The sequence below is a fragment of the Sinohyriopsis cumingii genome, unplaced genomic scaffold, assembly GCF_028554795.1.
Source record: "Sinohyriopsis cumingii isolate HCF-2022 unplaced genomic scaffold, ASM2855479v2 utg000624l, whole genome shotgun sequence".
Taxonomy (NCBI): domain Eukaryota; kingdom Metazoa; phylum Mollusca; class Bivalvia; order Unionida; family Unionidae; genus Sinohyriopsis; species Sinohyriopsis cumingii.
In genome coordinates, this window is record NW_028315919.1 from 1670573 (window position 1) to 1693614 (window position 23042).

Here is a 23042-nt window from a genome sequence, read left to right on the forward strand (position 1 = left end):
TATGGTTGCATTCAATTTGAGAGGCTATTGATTTTTCTTGAGCAGATGAGAAGTCCAGTATAGCAGAAACCAAGGGTAAAGTGTTTGTCCCACTGATCAGGAAAAGCATGTTGATGTACAATCAGGATACAAGAAGGCTAGATATTCACGGCATTCTGCGAGACTGCCTTGCTGTTTATGTTACAATAGAAGATCTTCCAGGTGAATATTAGCACAAACAAACAAACATGTTTTTATTCCTACCATAATATAATCAAGAACAAATGGTTTTTGTTTTGTAAAAATTTCAGTTCGTCCATTGACTAAAGCATGCAGTCTACTTTTCTGTTACCAAACAAATTGTTTGTGTTTCTAATAATAGGCACTTTCTATATTAAGATTACAGGCTTTTGGTTTTGAAAGCCAGTCAACCTTTATCAAGGGGCATAACTCAAATTTAATCATAAGAGTAAATTATTAAATCTTGATTTTGGCATCCCCACACTATATCTGCTCAGTGAATTGACATATGCCAATCTGAGAAAATTGCCATAAAAAGCATATTGCTGATACATTTTGATTCTTTCCCTTGGGCAAGGAGAAAGATTTTTTACCTGCTTAGTATCTTCAAGATTTATTGACCTTGATTTCCTTTTAAAACTATCATGCTTTGCACTTCTCTGTGCATAGCAAGACAAGCATCAGCTGATATTTTTGCATACGACTTTTCCATGACTTCAAAGACAACTTCCACTTTGAATGGGCAGGAGACAGTTTAAATGCTAGCCCTTACAATCCATAAAAACTCTTTACTTAATTGGAACTGAACAAAATATGTAATTTTATAATTTTTTCCTAAGGACATAATTTCATAGAAATCATGAAAATGTAACCTGTCTAAATGAAAAGCAAAGTTTACCTATTTGGCTCTGCTTGAATTATGGAATCATTGCGACCTTGCCAGTTGCTTTTTTAACAAATGTTAAAATGTAGATCTACATGTTTTTTGAAGAGGAAAAACATGGAACATCAGGACTCATGTTTCCATCTCTCTCTCTCTTTCTAATATATATATATATATATATATATATATATATATATATATATATATATATATATATATATATATATATATATATATATATATATATATATAACCTTTTGCTTTATATTTTCAGAGTTTTCATCCTGTATTGTCCTTTAGAGACATTGTTATGATATCAGGTACACTGTAATTTCTTAAGTGCCAAGAAATATAAACTGCATTTTCCTACACACTGCCTTAGCTGTTGATGCGAACAACCATGGCAATAATTGGTTTTTCATCCTATGCACTCCCCTAGTTGTTTATGCAAACAACCATGGCAATAATTGGCTTTTATCCTATGCACTCCCCTAGCTGTTGTTGCAAGCAACCATGACAATAATTGGTTTTTCATCCTATGCACTCCCCTAGCTGTTTATGCAAAAAACCATGGCAATAATTGGTTTTCATCATATGCACTCCCCTAGCTGTTTATGCAAAGAACCATAGCAATAATTGGCTTTTATCCTATGCACTCCCCTAGCTGTTGTTGCAAGCAACCATGACAATAATTGGTTTTTCATCCTATGCACTCCCCTAGCTGTTTACGCAAAAAACCATGACAGTAATTGGTTTTTCATCATATGCACTCCCCTAGTTGTTTATGCAAACAACCATGACAATAACTGGCTTTTATCCTATGCATTCCCCTAGCTGTTGTTGCAAGCAACCATGACAATAATTGGTTTTTCATCCTATGCACTCCCCTAGCCTTTTATGCAAACAACCATGGCAATAATTGGTTTTCATCCTATGCATTCCCTTAGCTGTTGATGCAAACAACCATGGCAATAATTGGCTTTCATCGTGCTCACTCCCCTAGCTGTTGATGCAATCAACCATGGCAGTAATTGGTTTTTCATAATATGCACTCCACTTGCTGTTTATGCAAACAACCATGGCAATAATTGTCTTTCATCCTATGTATTCCCCTAGCTGTTTATACAAACACCCATAGCAATAATTGGTTTTTCATCATATGCACTCCCCTAGCTGTTTATGCAAACAACCATGGCAATAATTGGCTTTTATCCTATGCATTCCCCTAGCTGTTGTTGCAAGCAACCATGACAATAAATGGTTTTTCATCCTATGCACTCCCCTAGCTGTTGATGCAAACAACCATGGCAATAATTGGCTTTTATCCTATGCATTCCCCTAGCTGTTGTTGCAAGCAACCATGACAATAAATGGTTTTTCATCCTATGCACTCCCCTAGCTGTTTATGCAAACAACCATGGCAATAATTGGTTTTTCATCCTATGCACTCCCCTAGCTGTTTATGCAAACAACCATGGCAATAATTGGCTTTTATCCTATGCATTCCCCTAGCTGTTGTTGCAAGCAACCATGACAATAAATGGTTTTTCATCCTATGCACTCCCCTAGCTGTTGATGCAAAAAACCATGGCAATAATTGGTTTTTCGTCCTATGCACTCCCCTAGCTGTTTATGCCAACAACCATGGCAATAATTGGTTTTTATCATATGCATTCCCCTAGCTGTTGTTGCAAGCAAACATGACAATATTTGGCTTTCATCCTATGCACTCTCCTAGCTGTTTTTGCAAACAACCATGACAATATTTGGCTTTCATCCTATGCACTCCCCTAGTTGTTTATGCAAACACCCATGGCAATAATTGGTTTTCATCTTATGCACTCCCCTAGCTATTGATGCAAACAAACATGGTAATAATTGGTTTTCATCCTATGCACTTCCCTAGCTGTTGATGCAGACACCCATGGCAATAATTGGTTTTCATCCTGTGCACTCTCTTAGCTGTTGATGCAAACAACCATGGCAATAATTGGTTTTCATCCTATGCATTCCCCTAGCTGTTTATACAAACACCTATGACAATAATTGGCTTTCATCCTATGCACTCCCTTAGCTGTTGATGCAGACACCCATGGCAATAATTGGTTTTCATCCTGTGCACTCTCTTAGCTGTTGATGCAAACAACCATGGCAATAATTGGTTTTTCATCATATGCACTCCCCTAGTTGTTTATGCAAACAACCATGGTAATAATTGGCTTTCATCCTATGCATTCCCCTAGCTGTTTATACAAACACTTATGACAATAATTGGCTTTCATCCTATGCACTCCCTTAGCTGTTGATGCAGACAACCATGGCAATAATTGGCTTTCATCCTGTGCACTCTCTTAGCTGTTGATGCAAACAACCATGGCAATAATTGGTTTTTCATCATATGCACTCCCCTAGTTGTTTATGCAAACAACCATGGTAATAATTGGCTTTCATCCTATGCATTCCCCTAGCTGTTTATACAAACACCTATGACAATAATTGGCTTTCATCCTATGCACTCCCTTAGCTGTTGATGCAGACAACCATGGCAATAATTGGCTTTCATCCTGTGCACTCCCTTAGCTGTTTATACAAACACCCATGGCAATAATTGGTTTTCATCATGTGCACTCCCTTAGCTGTTGATGCAAACAACCATGGCAATAATTGGTTTTCCATCATATGCACTCCCCTAGTTGTTTATGCAAACAACCATGGCAATAATTGGTTTTTCATCCTATGCACTCCCCTAGTTGTTATGCAAACAACCATGGCAGTAATTGGTTTTTCATCCTATGCACTCTCCTAGTTGTTTGTGCAAACAACTATGGTAATAATTGGCTTTTATCCTATGCACTCCCCTAGCTGTTGATGCAAACAAACATGGCTATAATTGGTTTTTCATCCTATGCACTTCCCTAGTTGTTTATGCAATCAACCATGGCAATAATTGGTTTTCATCTTATGCACTCCCCTAGCTATTGATGCAAACAAACATGGTAATAATTGGTTTTCATCCTATGCACTTCCCTAGCTGTTTATGCAAACAACCATGGCAATAATACGCTTTCATCCTATGCATTCCCCTAGCTGTTTATGCACACAACCATGGCATTATTTGACTTGCAATATATTTTACCCTGGATTAACTGAGAATAGTCACAAAAATAGTGCCAGTCAGCTGGGCCAGATATTTTTTTTTTATTTCACTTCATATAAGGGCGAACTGAGGAAATTCAAATGTTTCTGTAAATCATGACAAGGAAAGAAAAGTGTATTTATAGTTTTCTTACCTGATACCTACAAAGGCATCCACATTTTAAAGACATTTACTTTAAGTACATATCCTTAGTCATGTCTACTGACTTTCAACATCTATACATCAAATTGTCCATCACAGTCAAGTTTTGTGCAGATCCACTGTTACAGTTTGTAATGAGCCAAGTTCAAACTGTAAACATTATGATTGTGCTAATGTTGTGTTCTTATAATCTAATGACCTTTTGCAGAGTTATGTGCCCTTTAGGCAAGCAAAATTACTGCCAGGTTTATCCATTTATCAAGGATATATCTCTAATTTTAATTAATTCATTAATTTTCCATGGCAATGTGATCAATTTTAAAATCCATCATATTACTTCACTTTTTTAGGAATTTTATATGTGTAATTTATGGAGCTTGTTTTATTGAGGATACAAAAGATTTCTCTTAAATTGGTAATGAATCAGTTTTTACAATTTATTTTCTCATTTACATGCAGCATTTATTAAAGAAATATTAGTATAGGTCATGTTCATAGAAATATTAGTATAGGTCATTTTCATAGAAATATTAATATAGGTCATTTTCATAGAAATATTAGTATAGGTCATGTTTATAGAAATATTAGTACAGGTCATGTTTATAAAAATATTAGTATAGGTCATGTTCATAGAAATATTAGTATAGGTCATGTTCATAGAAATATATTTATAGGTCATTTTCATAGAAATATTAGTACAGGTCATGTTTATAGAAATATTAGTACAGTTCATGTTCATAGAAGAAAAAAAAATGTAAAACCTAAATAATAATCCCATACTTTTTTAAAAGTAGAAAAGTTGTATGTCTGTTTTGGATATACACTTCTTGACAGTGAAATGCATCAGGCAGCATTTATTACTTTTCAATATTGACACTTATAAAAAAAGATTTTATAGTATATAACATAATGACGACTCATCAATGCATGTATAGTACCTAGGAATATAGTCCTATTATTGATTTTTTTTAAAAACACCTGAGAAGCCCATTTTACATTTTAGATTTTTCTTAAAAACATATTACTACAGAAATACTAGATTACCCATGTAGGCTTATTGTATGTTTAATTTTATATATGTTCCTGTATTTTCTGAATTTGACAGTATTACCATTCTCTTTCAAGTTTATATAACTACAGAAAGACTGACTATGCATATACATACATAGACAATGAGACACTTTTTGTAAAACAATATAACATATGTTGAATGTTTTTTCTGATTTTATCTCTCCAGTTAAGTATTACATTTTTTTATATTTTTAATCTACAGGGGTGCGTAAAAAGTATTGCAAAATATTTAAAGAAGAAATGGAAAAAATATCAGGAAAGATTGATTCCAGGGAATACACAGAAGCACTTGCAGCACTCAGTCTTGAGTACCCCAATCTGCAGAAACTGCTCAGACTGCTCTCTGTTCTTGAGCACACCAGGGATGATACATATCCCTTCCTCATTCAGATATCAACAACTTGTTCTTCATTGATTGAAAAGTTCTTTGCTGGTATGTATGTTTACTCAAATGCAGTACTTACCGGATGTAAGCCCATGAGTAAACCTGACAAGGTATTTACTTGAAAAGTATGAATTGATGTATGGATGGATGTATGGATACATGCGTGTATGGATGGATGCATGGATACATGCATGTATGGATGGATGCATGGATACATACATGTATGGATGGATGGATGCATGGATACATACATGTATGGATGGATGGATGCATGGATACATACATGTATGGATGGATGGATGCATGGATACATGTATGGATGGATGCATGGATACATACATGTATGGATGGATGGATGCATGGATACATGCATGTATGAATGGATGCATGGATACATGCATGTATGGATGGATGGATGCATGGATACATACATGTATGGATGGATGCATGGATACATGCATGTATGGATGGATGGATGCATGGATACATACATGTATGGATGGATGCATGGATACATGCATGTATGGATGGATGGATGCATGGATACATACATGTATGGATGGATGGATGCATGGATACATACATGTATGGATGGATGCATGGATACATACATGTATGGATGGATGCATGGATACATACATGCATGGATGGATGCATGGATACATACATGTATGGATGGATGGATGCATGGATACATACATGTATGGATGGATACATGCATGTATGGATGGATGCATGGATACATACATGTATGGATGGATGCATGGATACATGCATGTATGGATGGATGGATGCATGGATACTTACATGTATGGATGGATGGATGCATGGATACATACATGTATGGATGGATGCATGGATACATACATGCATGTATGGATGGATGCATGGATACATACATTTATGGATGGATGCATGGATACATACATGTATGGATGGATGGATGCATGGATACATACATGTATGGATGGATGCATGGATACACGCATGTATGGATGGATGCATGGATACATGCATGTATGGATGGATGCATGGATACATACATGTATGGATGGATGCATGGATACATGCATGTATGGATGGATGCATGGATACATACATGTATGGATGGATGCATGGATACATGCATGTATGGATGGATGGATGCATGGATACATACATGTATGGATGGATGCATGGATACATACATGTATGGATGGATGCATGGATACATACATGCATGGATGGATGCATTATGCATGGATACATACATGTATGGATGGATGCATGGATACATGCATGTATGATGGATGCATGGATAATACATGTATGGATGGATGCATGGATACATGCATGTATGGATGGATGGATGCATGGATACATACATGTATGGATGGATGCATGGATACATACATGTATGGATGGATGCATGGATACATACATGCATGGATGGATGCATGGATACATACATGTATGGATGGATGGATGCATGGATACATACATGTATGGATGGATGCATGGATACATGCATGTATGGATGGATGCATGGATACATACATGTATGATGGATACATGCATGTATGGATGGATGGATGCATGGATACATACATGTATGGATGGATGGATGCATGGATACATACATGTATGGATGGATGCATGGATACATACATGCATGTATGGATGGATGCATGGATACATACATGTATGGATGGATGCATGGATACATACATGTATGGATGGATGCATGGATACATACATGTATGGATGGATGGATGCATGGATACATACATGTATGGATGGATGCATGGATACATACATGCATGTATGGATGGATGCATGGATACATACATGTATGGATGGATGCATGGATACATACATGTATGGATGGATGGATGCATGGATACATACATGTATGGATGGATGGATGCATGGATACATACATGTATGGATGGATGCATGGATACATGCATGTATGGATGGATGCATGGATACATGCATGTATGGATGGATGCATGGATACATACATGTATGGATGGATGCATGGATACATGCATGTATGGATGGATGCATGGATACATACATGTATGGATGGATGCATGGATACATGCATGTATGGATGGATGCATGGATACATACATGTATGGATGGATGGATGCATGGATACATACATGTATGGATGGATGCATGGATACATGCATGTATGGATGGATGCATGGATACATACATGTATGGATGGATGCATGGATACATGTATGGATGGATGGATGCATGGATACATACATGTATGGATGAATGGATGCATGGATACATACATGTATGGATGGATGGATGCATGGATACATACATGTATGGATGGATGCATGGATACATACATGCATGTATGGATGGATGCATGGATACATACATGTATGGATGGATGCATGGATACATACATGTATGGATGGATGGATGCATGGATACATACATGTATGGATGGATGCATGGATACATGCATGTATGGATGGATGCATGGATACATGCATGTATGGATGGATGCATGGATACATACATGTATGGATGGATACATGCATGTATGGATGGATGCATGGATACATACATGTATGGATGGATGCATGGATACATGCATGTATGGATGGATGCATGGATACATACATGTATGGATGGATGGATGCATGGATACATACATGTATGGATGGATGCATGGATACATGCATGTATGGATGGATGCATGGATATATACATGCATGGATGGATGCATGGATACATACATGTATGGATGGATGGATGCATGGATACATACATGTATGGATGGATGCATGGATACATGCATGTATGGATGGATGCATGGATACATACATGTATGGATGGATGCATGGATACATGTATGGATGGATGGATGCATGGATACATACATGTATGGATGGATGGATGCATGGATACATACATGTATGGATGGATGCATGGATACATACATGCATGTATGGATGGATGCATGGATACATACATGTATGGATGGATGCATGGATACATACATGTATGGATGGATGCATGGATACATACATGCATGGATGAATGGATGGATGCATACATGCATGGATGAATGGATGCATGTATAAATGTATGTATTAGCTGATGTAAGTCCATGGGTCAACCTGATATAGTATTTTCTCTGTGTGTGTGTGTGTGTGTGTGTGTGTGTGTGTGTTAAAGAAGATAATGGTCTGCCCATTTTCTACAGAGCCCTTTTATATTATCTTATAAGGCATCACTAGTACAAATTTAAATTTAACTTTAATTGAGTTAACTATATATGCTTGCCAAATTCATTGAATATTGTTGTCCACCTAAGCTTAAGATATCAAGCTGCAAATATTTATTGTTTTTGCAACATATGCTGCATAGAAATTTAAATTATTCACTTACACTATTTCCATTAAACCCCAATACAGTATTACATTTTATTTTTTATGTCGACAAGTTTGCATGCATTCAGGCAATGCAAACTCTTTATAAAACAATTATTATCATTATTAAATGTATTAATTTATGTTTGATTTTCTTCTCCAGTGGAAAGTGAAGATTTTTTTGAGTGTTCCCTTCGACTTGCTGGACAGTATGGTCAAGTGCAAGATGAGGCCATTGTTAGAGTAGCTTATGGTAGCATGCTGACCATGTCCAAGGTAAATAATATAATCACTATGTCCACTTAGTTGCTGAATGCTCTGAACAGGTTTTTTATATCAGTGTCATCATACTAGTGTTTTACCTCCTGGATTTCTTTTGTCAATCATTTTTTTTTTGTGCAGAACACTCCAATTGTATGTGTACATAATTGTTTTTTCTTTCCAGGAGAGCCTCATATGAAATAAATATGTGTAATGTAATCCAGTGACTGGGATTTCTCTTTCTTGTCCATAGAATGTCTGGAATAAACTAGATAAATCAGTCACATCATTGGTATAAATAAGATAATGTTCATACCTATATGATTCTGATAATAAGGCTGGAATGGCCATTCTAAAAATTTTATCATTTTCAGGATTTTTTCCAAAATTTATATATATAAAATAATGAAATTTGTATTGAGCTTATAGAGTATATTCAATTTTTTCATACAGTTTTGACTGAATTTTTCATTTTAAGTCTGGAAGTTTCACTAACAGTCAGGGAGATATCAGAAGTGTAATTGTGCATCCATGGACTTCGTGTTCATAACATCATCTACATATGAGCCCTAGGTGTCTGAGTGGTCAGAGGTGTCTGATTGGTCAAAAGTGTCTGAGTGGTCAAGGTGCTTGCCTTCACAGATCACTCACATCTCACCTTTGTTCATGTGGTTTGAGTCTTGAGCTTGGCAAACGTGGGTATGTAAGAAAGCTGCCATCAGCTTCCTATTTGTCAGTGGTTCATCCCAGGGTCTTTCCAGGTTCTTCCTCTGCCAGTTATACAAAACCACTATATATAGCTTATCATGTGCTGAAAAATGGCTTAAAAACCATGTAGCACACAAAACAAAGCTTATTTACATATATATTTATATTTTGCACTACATTTCCGACTATTTTCTGCACATATATTGGCAAGAAATGAAATATAAGTATTGGGCAATCAGATTTTCCTATAATGTCTATACACACTGTGACAACACCATTAGTGTTCTAGAGCTTATGCAGTATGATATAATCTGTGACCATTATGATGAATATCAAACTTAAAATGTTCACAATAACAATTACAGTGACCCATATATTGTGTCATAAATTTAAGAAATTAAATAAATAACAAAGTATTTTAAGTGTTAATATTCATATTTAAGTAACAAATAAAATTATTTTTGTTTTCTTGTCTAGTTTTATATTTTTATTTGAGAGAACAAGATACTGTAAAATGTAAATCATTAATGTTTATTATTTCTTTTTACTCTGTCAGGGGGACTTTTCAGCTGCAGAAACCCATTATCGTGAAGCTCTGAAGGTATTGAAGACTGAGAAATCATCCAAGCTTGGTTCCCTGCATTACAACATGGCTTTTAACCTCTTTTATCAATGGCGTGGAGAGGAAGCCTACAGGTCAGATTCTAGAATTTATTTTCACCTAGATTTTAAGTATTGTGGAGGGTTATGAATTTTTATCTAGATCAAGATTTGGTTTTAACAAATTTCTACATGGAATGTTTCATTTTCAGCATGTGTTATCATTAGAATATAACTTTAAGACTAAATTCTGGTTTATTTCTGTACTCCCATTTTGAAAAGCAGGTCGTTCTTTTCAGATACACATAGTTAATTCATGGATCTACATCTGCCTTATTTAAAATGATTTGTAACTCTAAATCTCGTGGTAATTTTGTTTCATGGGGATAAAATGTCAAATGCAACAATTGGGTCACTGTAAACTAATTTCCAGGTTTTATTTGATACTGCCTAAACATGGTGATATGTTTTCAATTCCAATACTTTTTTATTTTTTGCCATTAAAGGTATCATCATGTATTTTGTGATGAACAAGTTCCAAATACCAGGTCACCATGACCTCTTTTCTTGGGTTTACTAACTCATGCTACTGAAGGGTTATAGCTCATCTCACTTAAAACTCTATAATAACAAGATCATTCTTTTCAATTGTAATTTTTTATTCTTATTTTCATTAGACACCTGATAGAGAGCCTTGAAGTATTGGAGGGACTAGATCAGATTGACTCAGACATGGGTGTTCAAGTCTTTAACCTTCTTGGCCGAGTTCTCACTCTAAATGGTCAGTATCACATGGGTTTCTTCAGAACATCTTGAAAGTGTCATCGATTTGTATTTATTATTGTCTGAGCAGCTTCTAACTGCATAGGAGACCTAGATTTTTTTCTTGTATATTGCTCTAATAGATCAGTGTCTATGGGTTTGAGCTAGAATTACAGTGAAGTATGAAATTTTGTATGTTACACTGTATATATTGAGAGAGAAGGCATAAATCAATAAAAAGAAAAAGGCAAATGTGACCTAAACATTGGGTAAAGAGTTTTATATATTTAATTTAAATTATTTATTAAGCTATCTTATAAATATTGATAGTTAAAAATTATAGGAGATAGCTTTAAGATATAAGAATTTTATGCTGTAGCTTATATAGTTTATGATATATCCATTTGACAGAATAAATAACAATTTGGCTTGTCCTATGCCTATGTACTTTCAGTCATTCTTACTTCACCCAAAAGGACTAATGCTATAACTATTAACTATGGGTTTAAAAAACACAGACTCATTACTGTGGCTTTTTTAAACAGGTATTTTTATTTTTTCAAGACCATTATTCTTCCTTGACAAGCCTATGTAAGCAAGCTCATCTATGTAATAAGGAAACGTTTCTAGATAATATGAGTCTTACATCTCACTTTTCTGAACTTGTAAAAGAGAGATCCTGTAGGTATATAATATGAAAAGTAGTACAATCAGCTAATATGACTAACCCCTACCATTATCAGTTAAACAGTGTCTCTAAAAATCAACAGGAAAACAAATAATTGCTAATTATTCATAATGATTAAATCAAACATGGCTCACATTAATTAGTGTCAGGGGTGGAAAATATTCTTGCTCATTACAATGCTGTTAATGGAAGCCATACAGTATATCACCTTGAATCGAGATGCCTTATAATGAAGTAGATAATGCGTACAATTTTACTACTAAAATACAATCCATGAACATATACACCTTATAACAAACACTTTGTATAATGAGGGTCTCACAGGTAGGGAATACTCTGTGTGTGTGTGTGTGTGTGTGTGTGTGTGTGTGTGTGTGTTAGGCAGTATTTGATAATGTTGGCACAGTAGCTTTCCATAAAATTATACAGATTGTTGAAGTATCAGTTTTTGCACTGCAGGTAAATTTGGTGATGGAAAGACCTATCATTTTCAAGCACTTACCCGAGGAGAAGAGAAACTTGGTAAGGACCATCCCCTGAATGGGAGCACCATGACTAATCTGGGCATTTATTATGAACAACTTGGGGACATGGAAAAAGCCTTGTACTGGCATGAAAGGGCGCTGGAGGCTAAAAGAAAAATAAATGCACCCCCAAAAGTCTTATATGCATCCTTATTTTTTACTGCTCTCCAGTACAGTCAAGTAGGTCAACATGTAAAAGCTGAGCAGTTGTTGAATGAAGCAAAAGATATTCTGAACAGAGGTATTCCAAATAAAGTTGCATTAGGTGCAACATATGACAATTTTGCACAAGTTTATTTTAATCAGAAAAAATATACAAAAGCCCTTGAATGTTTGAAAAAGGCTATAGAATTCAGGGCTCCTGCTGCATCACTCCATAGTTTGCAGTTATCTCATGCAGAAAGTTTAGCATTTCTATCCAAAATTTATGTGACGATAGGAGATTACCAGTCAGCCATAGAACCAGCAGAAATGGTCTTGTCCTGGAAAGAAAAGCTAATTGGTAGAATGCCTCAAGTTCGATACATCTACCAAAGTTTGAAGTCTCTTCTAAGAGTTTACCTTGAACTTGGCATGAAAGAGAAAGCACAGGAATTGTACATTGACTTGGAGTTAGAGCTAATACGACTAATTACTGTGTTTCAGGAACAGTGCAATTTCACACGTGTCGAACAGTTTACTCAAAAATTAACAGAACTGAGGTCCATGTCTCATGATGAGTTGAGTGTGTAACATATCCAAATGCAATGTCTCATAACTGCCATACTCAAAGTTTACACAAAGATCAGAAGCCATCTTTCTGGTGCAATGTTTATTTGTCTTTTTTTCTTGCTGTATGGTGTGCATATACATCCTAAGGAACATGAAAGACATTTATTTCATTAATGAGCAATTCCAAGTATGAATCCCTGCTGATATTAATATATATCTTTTCTTTACTGCAGATTATAATAATACACTCAATAAAGTATTTGCTATGGTTTATATCAAAGTCTTTACTGTGGATTATAATAATAGAATCAATAAAGTAATTACTATGGTTTATATCATACTCAGTGTCTTTACTGTGGATTATACTAATACACTTAATAAAGTAATTACTATGGTTTATATCATACACTCAATGTCTTTACTGTGGATTATAATAATACACTCAATAAAGTAATTACTATGGTTTATATCATACACTCAATGTCTTTACTGTGGATTATAATAATACACTCAATAAAGTAATTACTATGGTTTATATCATACACTCAATGTCTTTACCATGGATTATAATAATACACTCAATAAAAGTATTTACTATGGCTTATAATATAAAAAGTCTTTTCTGTGGATTATAATAATACACTCAATAAAAGTATTTACTATGGTTTATGTCATACATTCAAAGTATTTACTGGAATTATAATAATACACTCAATAAAGTATTTACTATGGCTTCTAATATACTATCAAAGTCTTTACTGGGGATTATAATAATACACTCAATTAACGTATTTACTATGGTTTATTGTTAGTTTTGCTTAATCACATGGCCAGGTCAAAAATCAAGCGTGGGAGGGTTGGCTTTAAAAGGTTTCAAAAGGGGCCTTACCAGGCTCTAAGTGTGCATAATAGCCAATAAACCTGTGCAAGAATAAAGTGATGTGAATAGTGACTATGCATTTGTGTGTATACTTTTTAATTTTAGCCTGGTGTAGGCCCAGAAAGCCAGGACCCACCACCACCACCAACACTGATCTGACCCTGAATCATGCAAATAAGCTTTGTGTCCAAAAGTTTCAAAATGTGTAAAACTTGTGATAATTCGCCAAAAATCTAATTAGGTCATTGACATATTGCAAGTAAAGGCTGCTAAATTTTGTTTTTCTACATGAAGTGATTTTTGCCTAATCATACCTACAGTGTTTCTGTACATAAAATGTGTAAATACAACAAGCTTAAAATGACCAAACAATATGCTAAAACTAACTGAAAATCCTAATTAGGTCATCCATAGAGTAATACAAAATATATACAACAGATCTCATTTGTCTACCTAAAGTGATTTTTCTCTCATCATGTTCACAAGCTTCTTATCATAACTGTCCCAACAAATTTGTGAAGAATGTAAAATCTGCAATAATGTCATGAAAATCTAACAAGGTTATATACAAATATGCATACCAAGTATTACCTTAATAATTTTTTGTTTAACCATGCTTATACATTTTTTCTTCAAAGTTTAAAGTTTGAAAAATGTCATTTAAAAAAATTATAAATAAGGTCACAGTTGCCATAACTTATTCTCATCTTGGGACCCACCTATCGTGTATAAATATCGAGCCTAGTCTGATTTGGCTCAATAGGTTTTTAGTCATCATGCATACAAGAAAGTGTGATGGACAGTATCAATAAGTACAATGTGACCCTGCTATAACACGGTAGTTGGGAGCCATAGAACCTGACTATGCTATAGACCGAACCATGTTATAAGCAACCAGGTCAGTTAGCTGAAGAAAATGATGTATGTACCAAAAAAGATTGCGGGGGGTGGGGGGGGGAGGTAGGTAATAAATGCAGGCGGTAAAACTCGTGCTTCATCAGCACAGTTACCATCTTAAATCAATGCATATTAAATGAGAAATACACATGTAGTTAAAACAGAGAAGGCATATACAATGTTGGCAATTTAAAAAATCGCCAGATGGTATATTTTGCTGCCAATAAGGAAACAAATCCAAGTTTGCAATATTGATGAAGCCCTACGTGATCTCAGAATAAACGTTTTGTGTTATTTTTCGTACTTTTAAGAAGAAAAAACTACTTTTTTGTATACGAGAAAAATACATATAAAATTTCAGAAGCCACGCCATGATTGTTATGTAATATTCATACACGATCTCTTCCCCAAAATGATATGAAACATTTTTTTCCTACTTTTAAAAAGATTTTTTTTCATGTACGAGAAAAATACATGTATATGAAATTTTGGGAGCCACACCACAGCCATGTTATATCTGAATTTGTGTTATAACAGAGATCGCTATAGCAGGGTCACACTGTATGTCTCATGTCTGGGGGAACATACTGTTTTTGATCAATAACTTGCTTGATTTATGATTTTGATTGCAAGCCATTTTGATAAAATTTAACAGGTATTGTTTGTGAGATTACAGTAACTAAATTTAGTAAAAGAAATTCAGGAAGGATTTTAAAATTAAAATTTAACTAGTATAAAATGGGACTCAAAACTGTACCAATGTTGAATAATGGACCTTATGCTATGGTGTCTTATCAACAAATGGAACATTGTATTTACTGAATTTTCACTAGGCAATTTAATAATTATTTAGTAAAAATGGTATCTATGACCTTACCTTTGTTTTATCAAGAGACAGAACACCATATTGACTGCATCATTATTAGGCAATCTAAAATCCAAATAGTAGAAAATGGTTTCCTTGACCTTGTCCATGTATTATCAAGAGATAGAACACAATACTGACTGAATCATTATTAGGCACTCTAAAATCCAACTAGTAGAAAATGGTTTCCTTGACCTTGCCCATGTTTTATCAAGAGATAGAACACCATATTGACTGAATAATTATTAGGCAATCTAAAATCCAACTAGTAGAAAATGGTTTCCTTGACCTTGCCCATGTTTTATCAAGAGATAGAACACTATATAATGAATCTTCATTAGTCAGTTCAAGTTATAAGTCTGCATGTATACATATTTGATATTTGTAGAATAAACATTTCATTTGTTCAAATAGCATTACATGTTGAACAAACTGTCTGAATGACTGAATTATTAGGTGTTTCAAAAAGTAGAATGTATTTGATTGATAAGTATTTAGTGTACGTTTTTATACCTTTTAAAAGATATTTGAGTCTTTGAAACCTTCTTTAACATTATGAACTGCATAAACCTTCAAAAGAGGCATTTTATTTACTTAGTATTCATCTTATTCTTTAATTTGCATTATAATCTATCTGTCTGAAAAACAAAATGCCAGGATGTTTATATTAATAAAACAATAAATACACATCTCTGTCTTCCATTTACAAAAGGAGTTTTAAGTCAGTTTTATCCACTTTTAATTTATACCTATTCTCTACATGTTCTCATATTCTAAAGAGATCTGACCATTTCAGGATGACTATGCAAATTTTACCATGACCATACCCATTTCAGGTTAACCATCCAGACTTGATCATCATCATGTCTATTTCAGGATGACCATACAGACCTTGATCATCATCATGCCCATTTTAGAATGACCATGCAGACTTCGGCCATGACCATTTTAAGATGACCATGTAGACTTTGATCATGACCATGCCCATTTCAGGATGACCATGCAAATTTTGACCATGCCCATTTCAGGATGATTATGCAAACTTGGATTGTGACCATGCCCATTTCTGGATGACCATGCAGACTTTGACCATGACCATGACCATTTAAGGATGACCTGTTGATGCAAATTTTGACCATGCCCATTTCAGGATGATCATGCAAAATGGGATAGTGACCATGACCATTTAAGGATGACCATGCAAACTTTGATCATGCCAATTTCATGATGACCATGCATACTTTGACCATGCCCAAACCCATTTCAGAATGTCCATGCGGACTTTGATCATGCCCATTTTGGGATGTCCATGCAGACTTTGCAAAATCATCTTACCTTTTCAGAATTTTCATTAAGAACTGGATGCAGTTCAAATTCCCAACTACTCCACTCTTTCCTTCCAACTACTTTTGCTAATGAAAACAATATGAGAAAGGTAAAAGTGGTATTAAACAAATCAAGCTACACATAATTTTCATGATATTCTTTCATAATTCATCCCTCAGCTTGTTATATGCTTTCAATTAAATGCCAGAAATATTTTGAAAATAAGAATTAAGCAGCAGTTGCAGCAATTTCAAAGAAATATTTAACAAGGGGGTGTATGCATTTATTAGAAAACAAGTCTGTCAAATTTAATAATGTAATGCACATATTTATTAGAGAGCAAGTCTATTAAAAAAAGCAATGTAATACATGCATTTATCAGGAAACAAATTTGTCAAACAATGTTAGGTATTTATCAAAAAATAAGTCTCAAATTTACCAATGTAATAGATATATTGATGTCAAATTTAACTGTAATGCATCTATTATTAGAGAACTAATTTGTAAAGTTTAACAACAGTGTAATAAATCTGTTGTTTGAGAACAAATCTGTAAAAGTTTGACAATGTAATACATATATTGATTACAGAACAAGTCTGTAAAATGTAATACATGTTTTTATCAGAGAACTAGTCTGTTAAATTTAACAATGTAATACATGTGTTGATTAAAGAACAATTCTACATATTTGGGTGTAATTGTCAGTACTTCTGCATTTTTGCAAACAAAAACTCTGTATAGTGCAGAAAACATGTACATATGATTAGGCTGTCACTCAGTTAGGAATCTTGAACTGTGAAACTTTCCTCTTAGGTCACCTCCATATAATGGATACCTGAAACAAACGACATTAAAAAGAACCTCTTTCCTTATGGTTACTACCATGTTTTGGACACCTGATACAAAAGACATTAAAAAGAATCTCTTTCCTTATGGTTATTACCAAAAAATATGTTTTGCACCTATATACAGGACACCAGCTCCCACAAAAGGACAACATTTGTAGTTCTGTTGTACCCTTGATTGACAGGTTTTACGGAACCTCATTTAAGTATCTTTTGAGCCCATTTAAAATATGTAAACTATTGAATCCATTTCACTTGCACTGAAGAAAGGCAAGCTTCAGAATAGTTCTAGCACTGTCAGCTTTTTGGGCATATATATTGTAAACGATTATTATTACAAATGTCACACAAGTGACATTACAAAGGAATGTCTTCTTCACCAGCTATCAAGCTGGCATGTAAGAACCAAAGATTGTTGTTCTTCATTTTGTGATCATTGAACAAAATTTGCTTATAAGGCATGAAAAACCTTACACTTCACCACCTAGTGGACTCAAATTCCCTGCTCCCAAATAAGCAACCTTTCAAACCTATTCAGTTTCTGCATTCACTCCTAACACCCATGGGCAAACTGTAAAGTGGCCTTATCTTACCATTTACTCAAATACATAAAAACTCCTAGATTCCATTAATGTTTTCAACCTCAAACAGTCAGTTAACCGACCCACCCATAAACATGGTCACATTTTAGACTGGATTCTTCATAGACCTGATGACAACATTCTATGGTCCTCCCTGGTATCCCATGACTTTGCACCAAACCACCTCTGCATTATATGCCATCTTGATGTATCAGTCCCTAAACCTCCACCTTTATCTGCTACTAAGAGAAATCTCCATATGATAAATAGAACCAAAATAATGCACGACATCCAAGCTAACCTAACAACTTGCTTACCTCCTACCACAGAACAACTCGATAACTGTCTGCGTTCATTACTTGACAAACATGCTTCAGCTACCAAGTGCAGAATAATCAATTAAAAAGTGTTCTCCATGGTATAGCAGTGTTAGGGACCAGCTTCACACTGCTTAAAGAGACCACCGTAAAGCTGAGAGGCTCTGGCTTTCCACCAGACTCGCTATTCATAAGCAAATCTATGAAGTCGCTAAGAAGAACGTCACAAATATAGTCCATGCACCGAAATCAGCCCACTACACTACTAAGATCATGGAAAGTTCCAGCTGCAAAGAGCTCTTCAAGATTACTAACAAGCTAATGTCAAGGAACAAATCAACACCACTTCCAACTACCTTCTCTCCAGTCGACCTTCCAGACATGTTTGCAAATTTTTTCTGTGACAAAGTACAAACCATTAGAGATAAGCTTGACACCACAATTTTAATTGACTTGTCACCATACAGCTGGGATACAGAATTTGAGCAGCAACCATTAGCAGCATTTGAACCTGTCTCTATGGATTTCATACGTACAATTGTGATGAAGAGTGCACCAAAGTCATGTGAACTTGATCCAATTCCAACATCACTGCTGCTTGAGTGCTTAGATCCAGTATTGCCTTCACTAAATGATGTTATTAATACCTCTCTCTCATCTGGGGAATTCCCATCATTTTTTTAAACTGCCATTGTAAAGCCTCTGCTGAAGAAACCAACACTAGACCATAATGATTTAAAGAACTACCGCCCAGTTTCTAATCTACCATTCATTTCAAAAATCTTAGAAAAGGTTGTTCTATCCCAGCCTGTATCTCATCTGAATTCAAACAGTCTTTTTAGCAATGTACAATCTGCCACAGTACTGAAACTACTCTAATAAAAAAGTAGTTAATGACATTCTCTCTGCTTTGGATAGCAGAAAGATTATAGTCCTTACTTTCCTTGATTTATCTGCAGCATTTGACACAATAGACCATGATATATTACTTCACCATCTCCAGCATGTATTTGGCATTCATGATACAGTCTTACTGTGGTTCAAGTCCTACTTGGTCAACATGACACAAATTGTGTCTGCAAATGGAATACACTCCAGCCCAGTTAATCTATGTTGTGTTGTTTGACAGGGGTCTGTTCTTGGACCTGTTCTCTTCATTCTGTACACTTAGTTGCTCTCAAGTGTCATAGATAATCATCCAGCGTCTCATCAATTGTATGCTGATGACATGCAAATATACAAAACTAGCCACCCAACTGAAGTTGATGCTACCATCCAAGGTGTAGAGAGGAACATTTCTGATGTGAAATCATGGATGACTTGTAACAAGCTGCAGATGAATGATGATAAAACTGAAGCCATTCCGATCACAACTCAAAGACTTTCTCATTCACATCCTTTATCTAAAACAATAAATATCAGCAACGCCAACATTAAATTCATACAATCAGTATGAAACCTAGGTGTTACTCTGGACAGTACTCTCACATTGCACCAACATGTCATGAACACATGCAAGGCTGCATATCTTGAGCTGAGACGCATCAGCTCAATTCGCAAATACCTTTCAGTTGATGCCACTAAAACACTTGTGTGTTCATTAGTACTTTCAAGACTGGACTATTGTAACTCAATTCTGTCTGGTTCATCTCAATATCTACTCCAGAAACTTCAAAGAGTTCAAAACACAGCTGCTTGGATCATATTTAGAGTACCACGTCAGAGCACACCTCCCCGCTGCTCTGTACCAGTACACTGGCTATCCAATCAATCCAAAATCAAACACAAAATTTGTTCTCTGTGCTACATTTCACTGTCGGACTCTAGTTTTACATACCTATCTGACCTCACTAATGTGTACACACCAGCAAGATGCATACGCTCCTCTTCTGACAATTGTATACTCATTATTCCAAGTATGAAAACAAAGTCATATGGACAGCGTTCTTTTGCATACCAGAGCCCAGCAATGTGGAATGAATTGCCCACTGAACTTAAGACACAAAGACAAAGTGATCACATTCAAGAGGGCTCTCAAAACTCACTTATTTCGACAGCAAGAACAAACTTAAAGACCTAATAAAGTTTCCTACCTGAAATATTCTCAGCATGTTTTTTATTTTTTTTAATGTTTTTCTAATTTCATATTGTTTGTTTTTGTAATAATATTATTATGTTTCTTCTCTTACAGGTGTTGTCTAAAGCTGTAAAGCGCTTAGAGCTTCTAAAGATTAGGCGCTATACAAAGTCCTCATTATTATTATTATTATTATTATTATCTACTGCACAGAGTCTGTCCATTGTTTGGGTTGTTTTCACAGACGTCACAATTGAGTACGCAAATACCCACAATGCTATGCACGCGCACCTTGCGCCACCATCTTGAGTCTGAAACAAACCTTTGTCAACATTGGTCATCATGTATATTCAAGATAATAATTTGATTTAACTGTCGATAAGGACATTTACTTCACTGAAACAATATATAGAATATACTTGAAATTAAGTGCCCTATAGAACGAAAATAAAATTTAGGCTGGAAGTTCCCTTGCTTTTATCAAAATACAGAACAGTGAATCTGAACCGTAATCCTGTATATTGCTATCAAATAGTAATGCATTCTTATTTTACAATATTTACATTTTTAAAAAGTGTGTCATATCATATCCCTAAGCTTGTCATCTTGAAAGAGTATTTCCGGACAATGATTTTCGTGATACAATATCAGTTACGAATTACAATTTCATAGCATGTGTTTTATGCCAGAACTTTTATGTACACATACTTTTCGCGACAACAGGTGTTTGTGACCAACATAGTTGACAAACCAGTTTAATTAGTATGGTCAAATATTGTATTTGTTGTGGAGATGATGGACGTATGATGATACTGAATGAAAGCGATAACCATTCAAAGAAGTGTCATCTTCAGTGTGTTCAAACAAAACACTTGCCAAACGGAATATGACTTTGTGTCGAATGTCAAAACGAAGTATTCCTGAAATGCTTTTAGAAATATGAAATTATATATTAACAATTAGCTTTTTAACTTGAAAGATAACCAAATGATTGAATCAGCCCATGAAAACTGAAAATCATTAAATGCTTCTACTTGTGTGTGTATCCATTTGTTTATGCGTTTGTTTATCAATCGATCAATTATGTTTATGAGAGAATAACAAATATGGTTGAAATTTAATGTTTGACTTGTAGAAAACAAGTAGAAAAGTCAAGTATTTGGTCTCGTGAGTTGACATGTACAACAGAATATGATATTATTATATTATATTATTATATTATTACGCACAAAATAAGACGTGCCTTCGTAATTATGTGGGAAGAACAATGTTATTAGGTGCCAATTAGAGGGGCTAGGGGCTCAAAATGGCGGATATGGAAGTACACACGTTTTGTGATGTCACTAAAACACCTAGTGACAAAAGCTCAAAACACTCTAAATTTGGGCAAATTTGGTATGTTAGAGTGATACAGAAATTAGAATGCACGTGTATCAGCAAATAATTGCTAATAGAGAAAAAAATTGTTTCAGAGATGACTATGACAGATACATCATCTCTAAATATTAAAATATTTATGGCTGAAAATAATTGCTATTCTTCTGTTTTTGTCCTTTTACTCCAAACCAAAACTGAAGTTTAAAGTGAAAACACCGTTAAAATATTATGAGCAGAAAAATCGCCAGCATTTTTGTCCAGTCGCCAGCATTTTTGTCTTGTCCAATCACCAGCAGTCACCAACATTTTTGTCCAGTCACCAGCAGTCACCAACATTTTTGTCCAGTCACCAGCATTTTTGTCCAGTCACCAGCATTTCTCTCAGTCGCCAGCATTTTTCTCCAGTCACCAGCATTTCTGTCAGTCGCCAACATTTTTGTCCAGTCACCAGGAGTCACCAGCATTTTTGTCCAGTCGCCAGCATTTTTGTCCAGTCACCAGCATTTCTGCGGCAATTCTGTTCGACAAGTTATTCAACTTATATTATGCGTCAACGAATTCAGCAATGTATGCGGACAAGTGGTAACGGGGTTCTCTTTTAGG

The 23042-nt window shown here is 35.0% G+C and overlaps 1 protein-coding gene across 3 annotated transcripts in view; it reads left to right on the forward strand.

Moving 5' to 3' along the window:
* Positions 1-16603, forward strand: part of LOC149773595 (uncharacterized) — a 28028-nt gene extending 11425 nt beyond the window's left edge. For all 3 annotated transcript variants that reach the window (XM_089946362.1, XM_089946360.1, XM_089946361.1), the window contains 6 exons: positions 46-201; positions 5455-5685; positions 9184-9296; positions 10546-10685; positions 11267-11370; positions 12499-16603. In XM_089946362.1, coding sequence (XP_089802488.1) covers positions 46-201; positions 5455-5685; positions 9184-9296; positions 10546-10685; positions 11267-11370; positions 12499-13295 — 1541 coding nt within the window. In that variant the 3' untranslated portion in view covers positions 13296-16603. The remainder of the gene's footprint in view (positions 1-45; positions 202-5454; positions 5686-9183; positions 9297-10545; positions 10686-11266; positions 11371-12498) is intronic.
* Positions 16604-23042: the final 6439 nt, after the last annotated feature.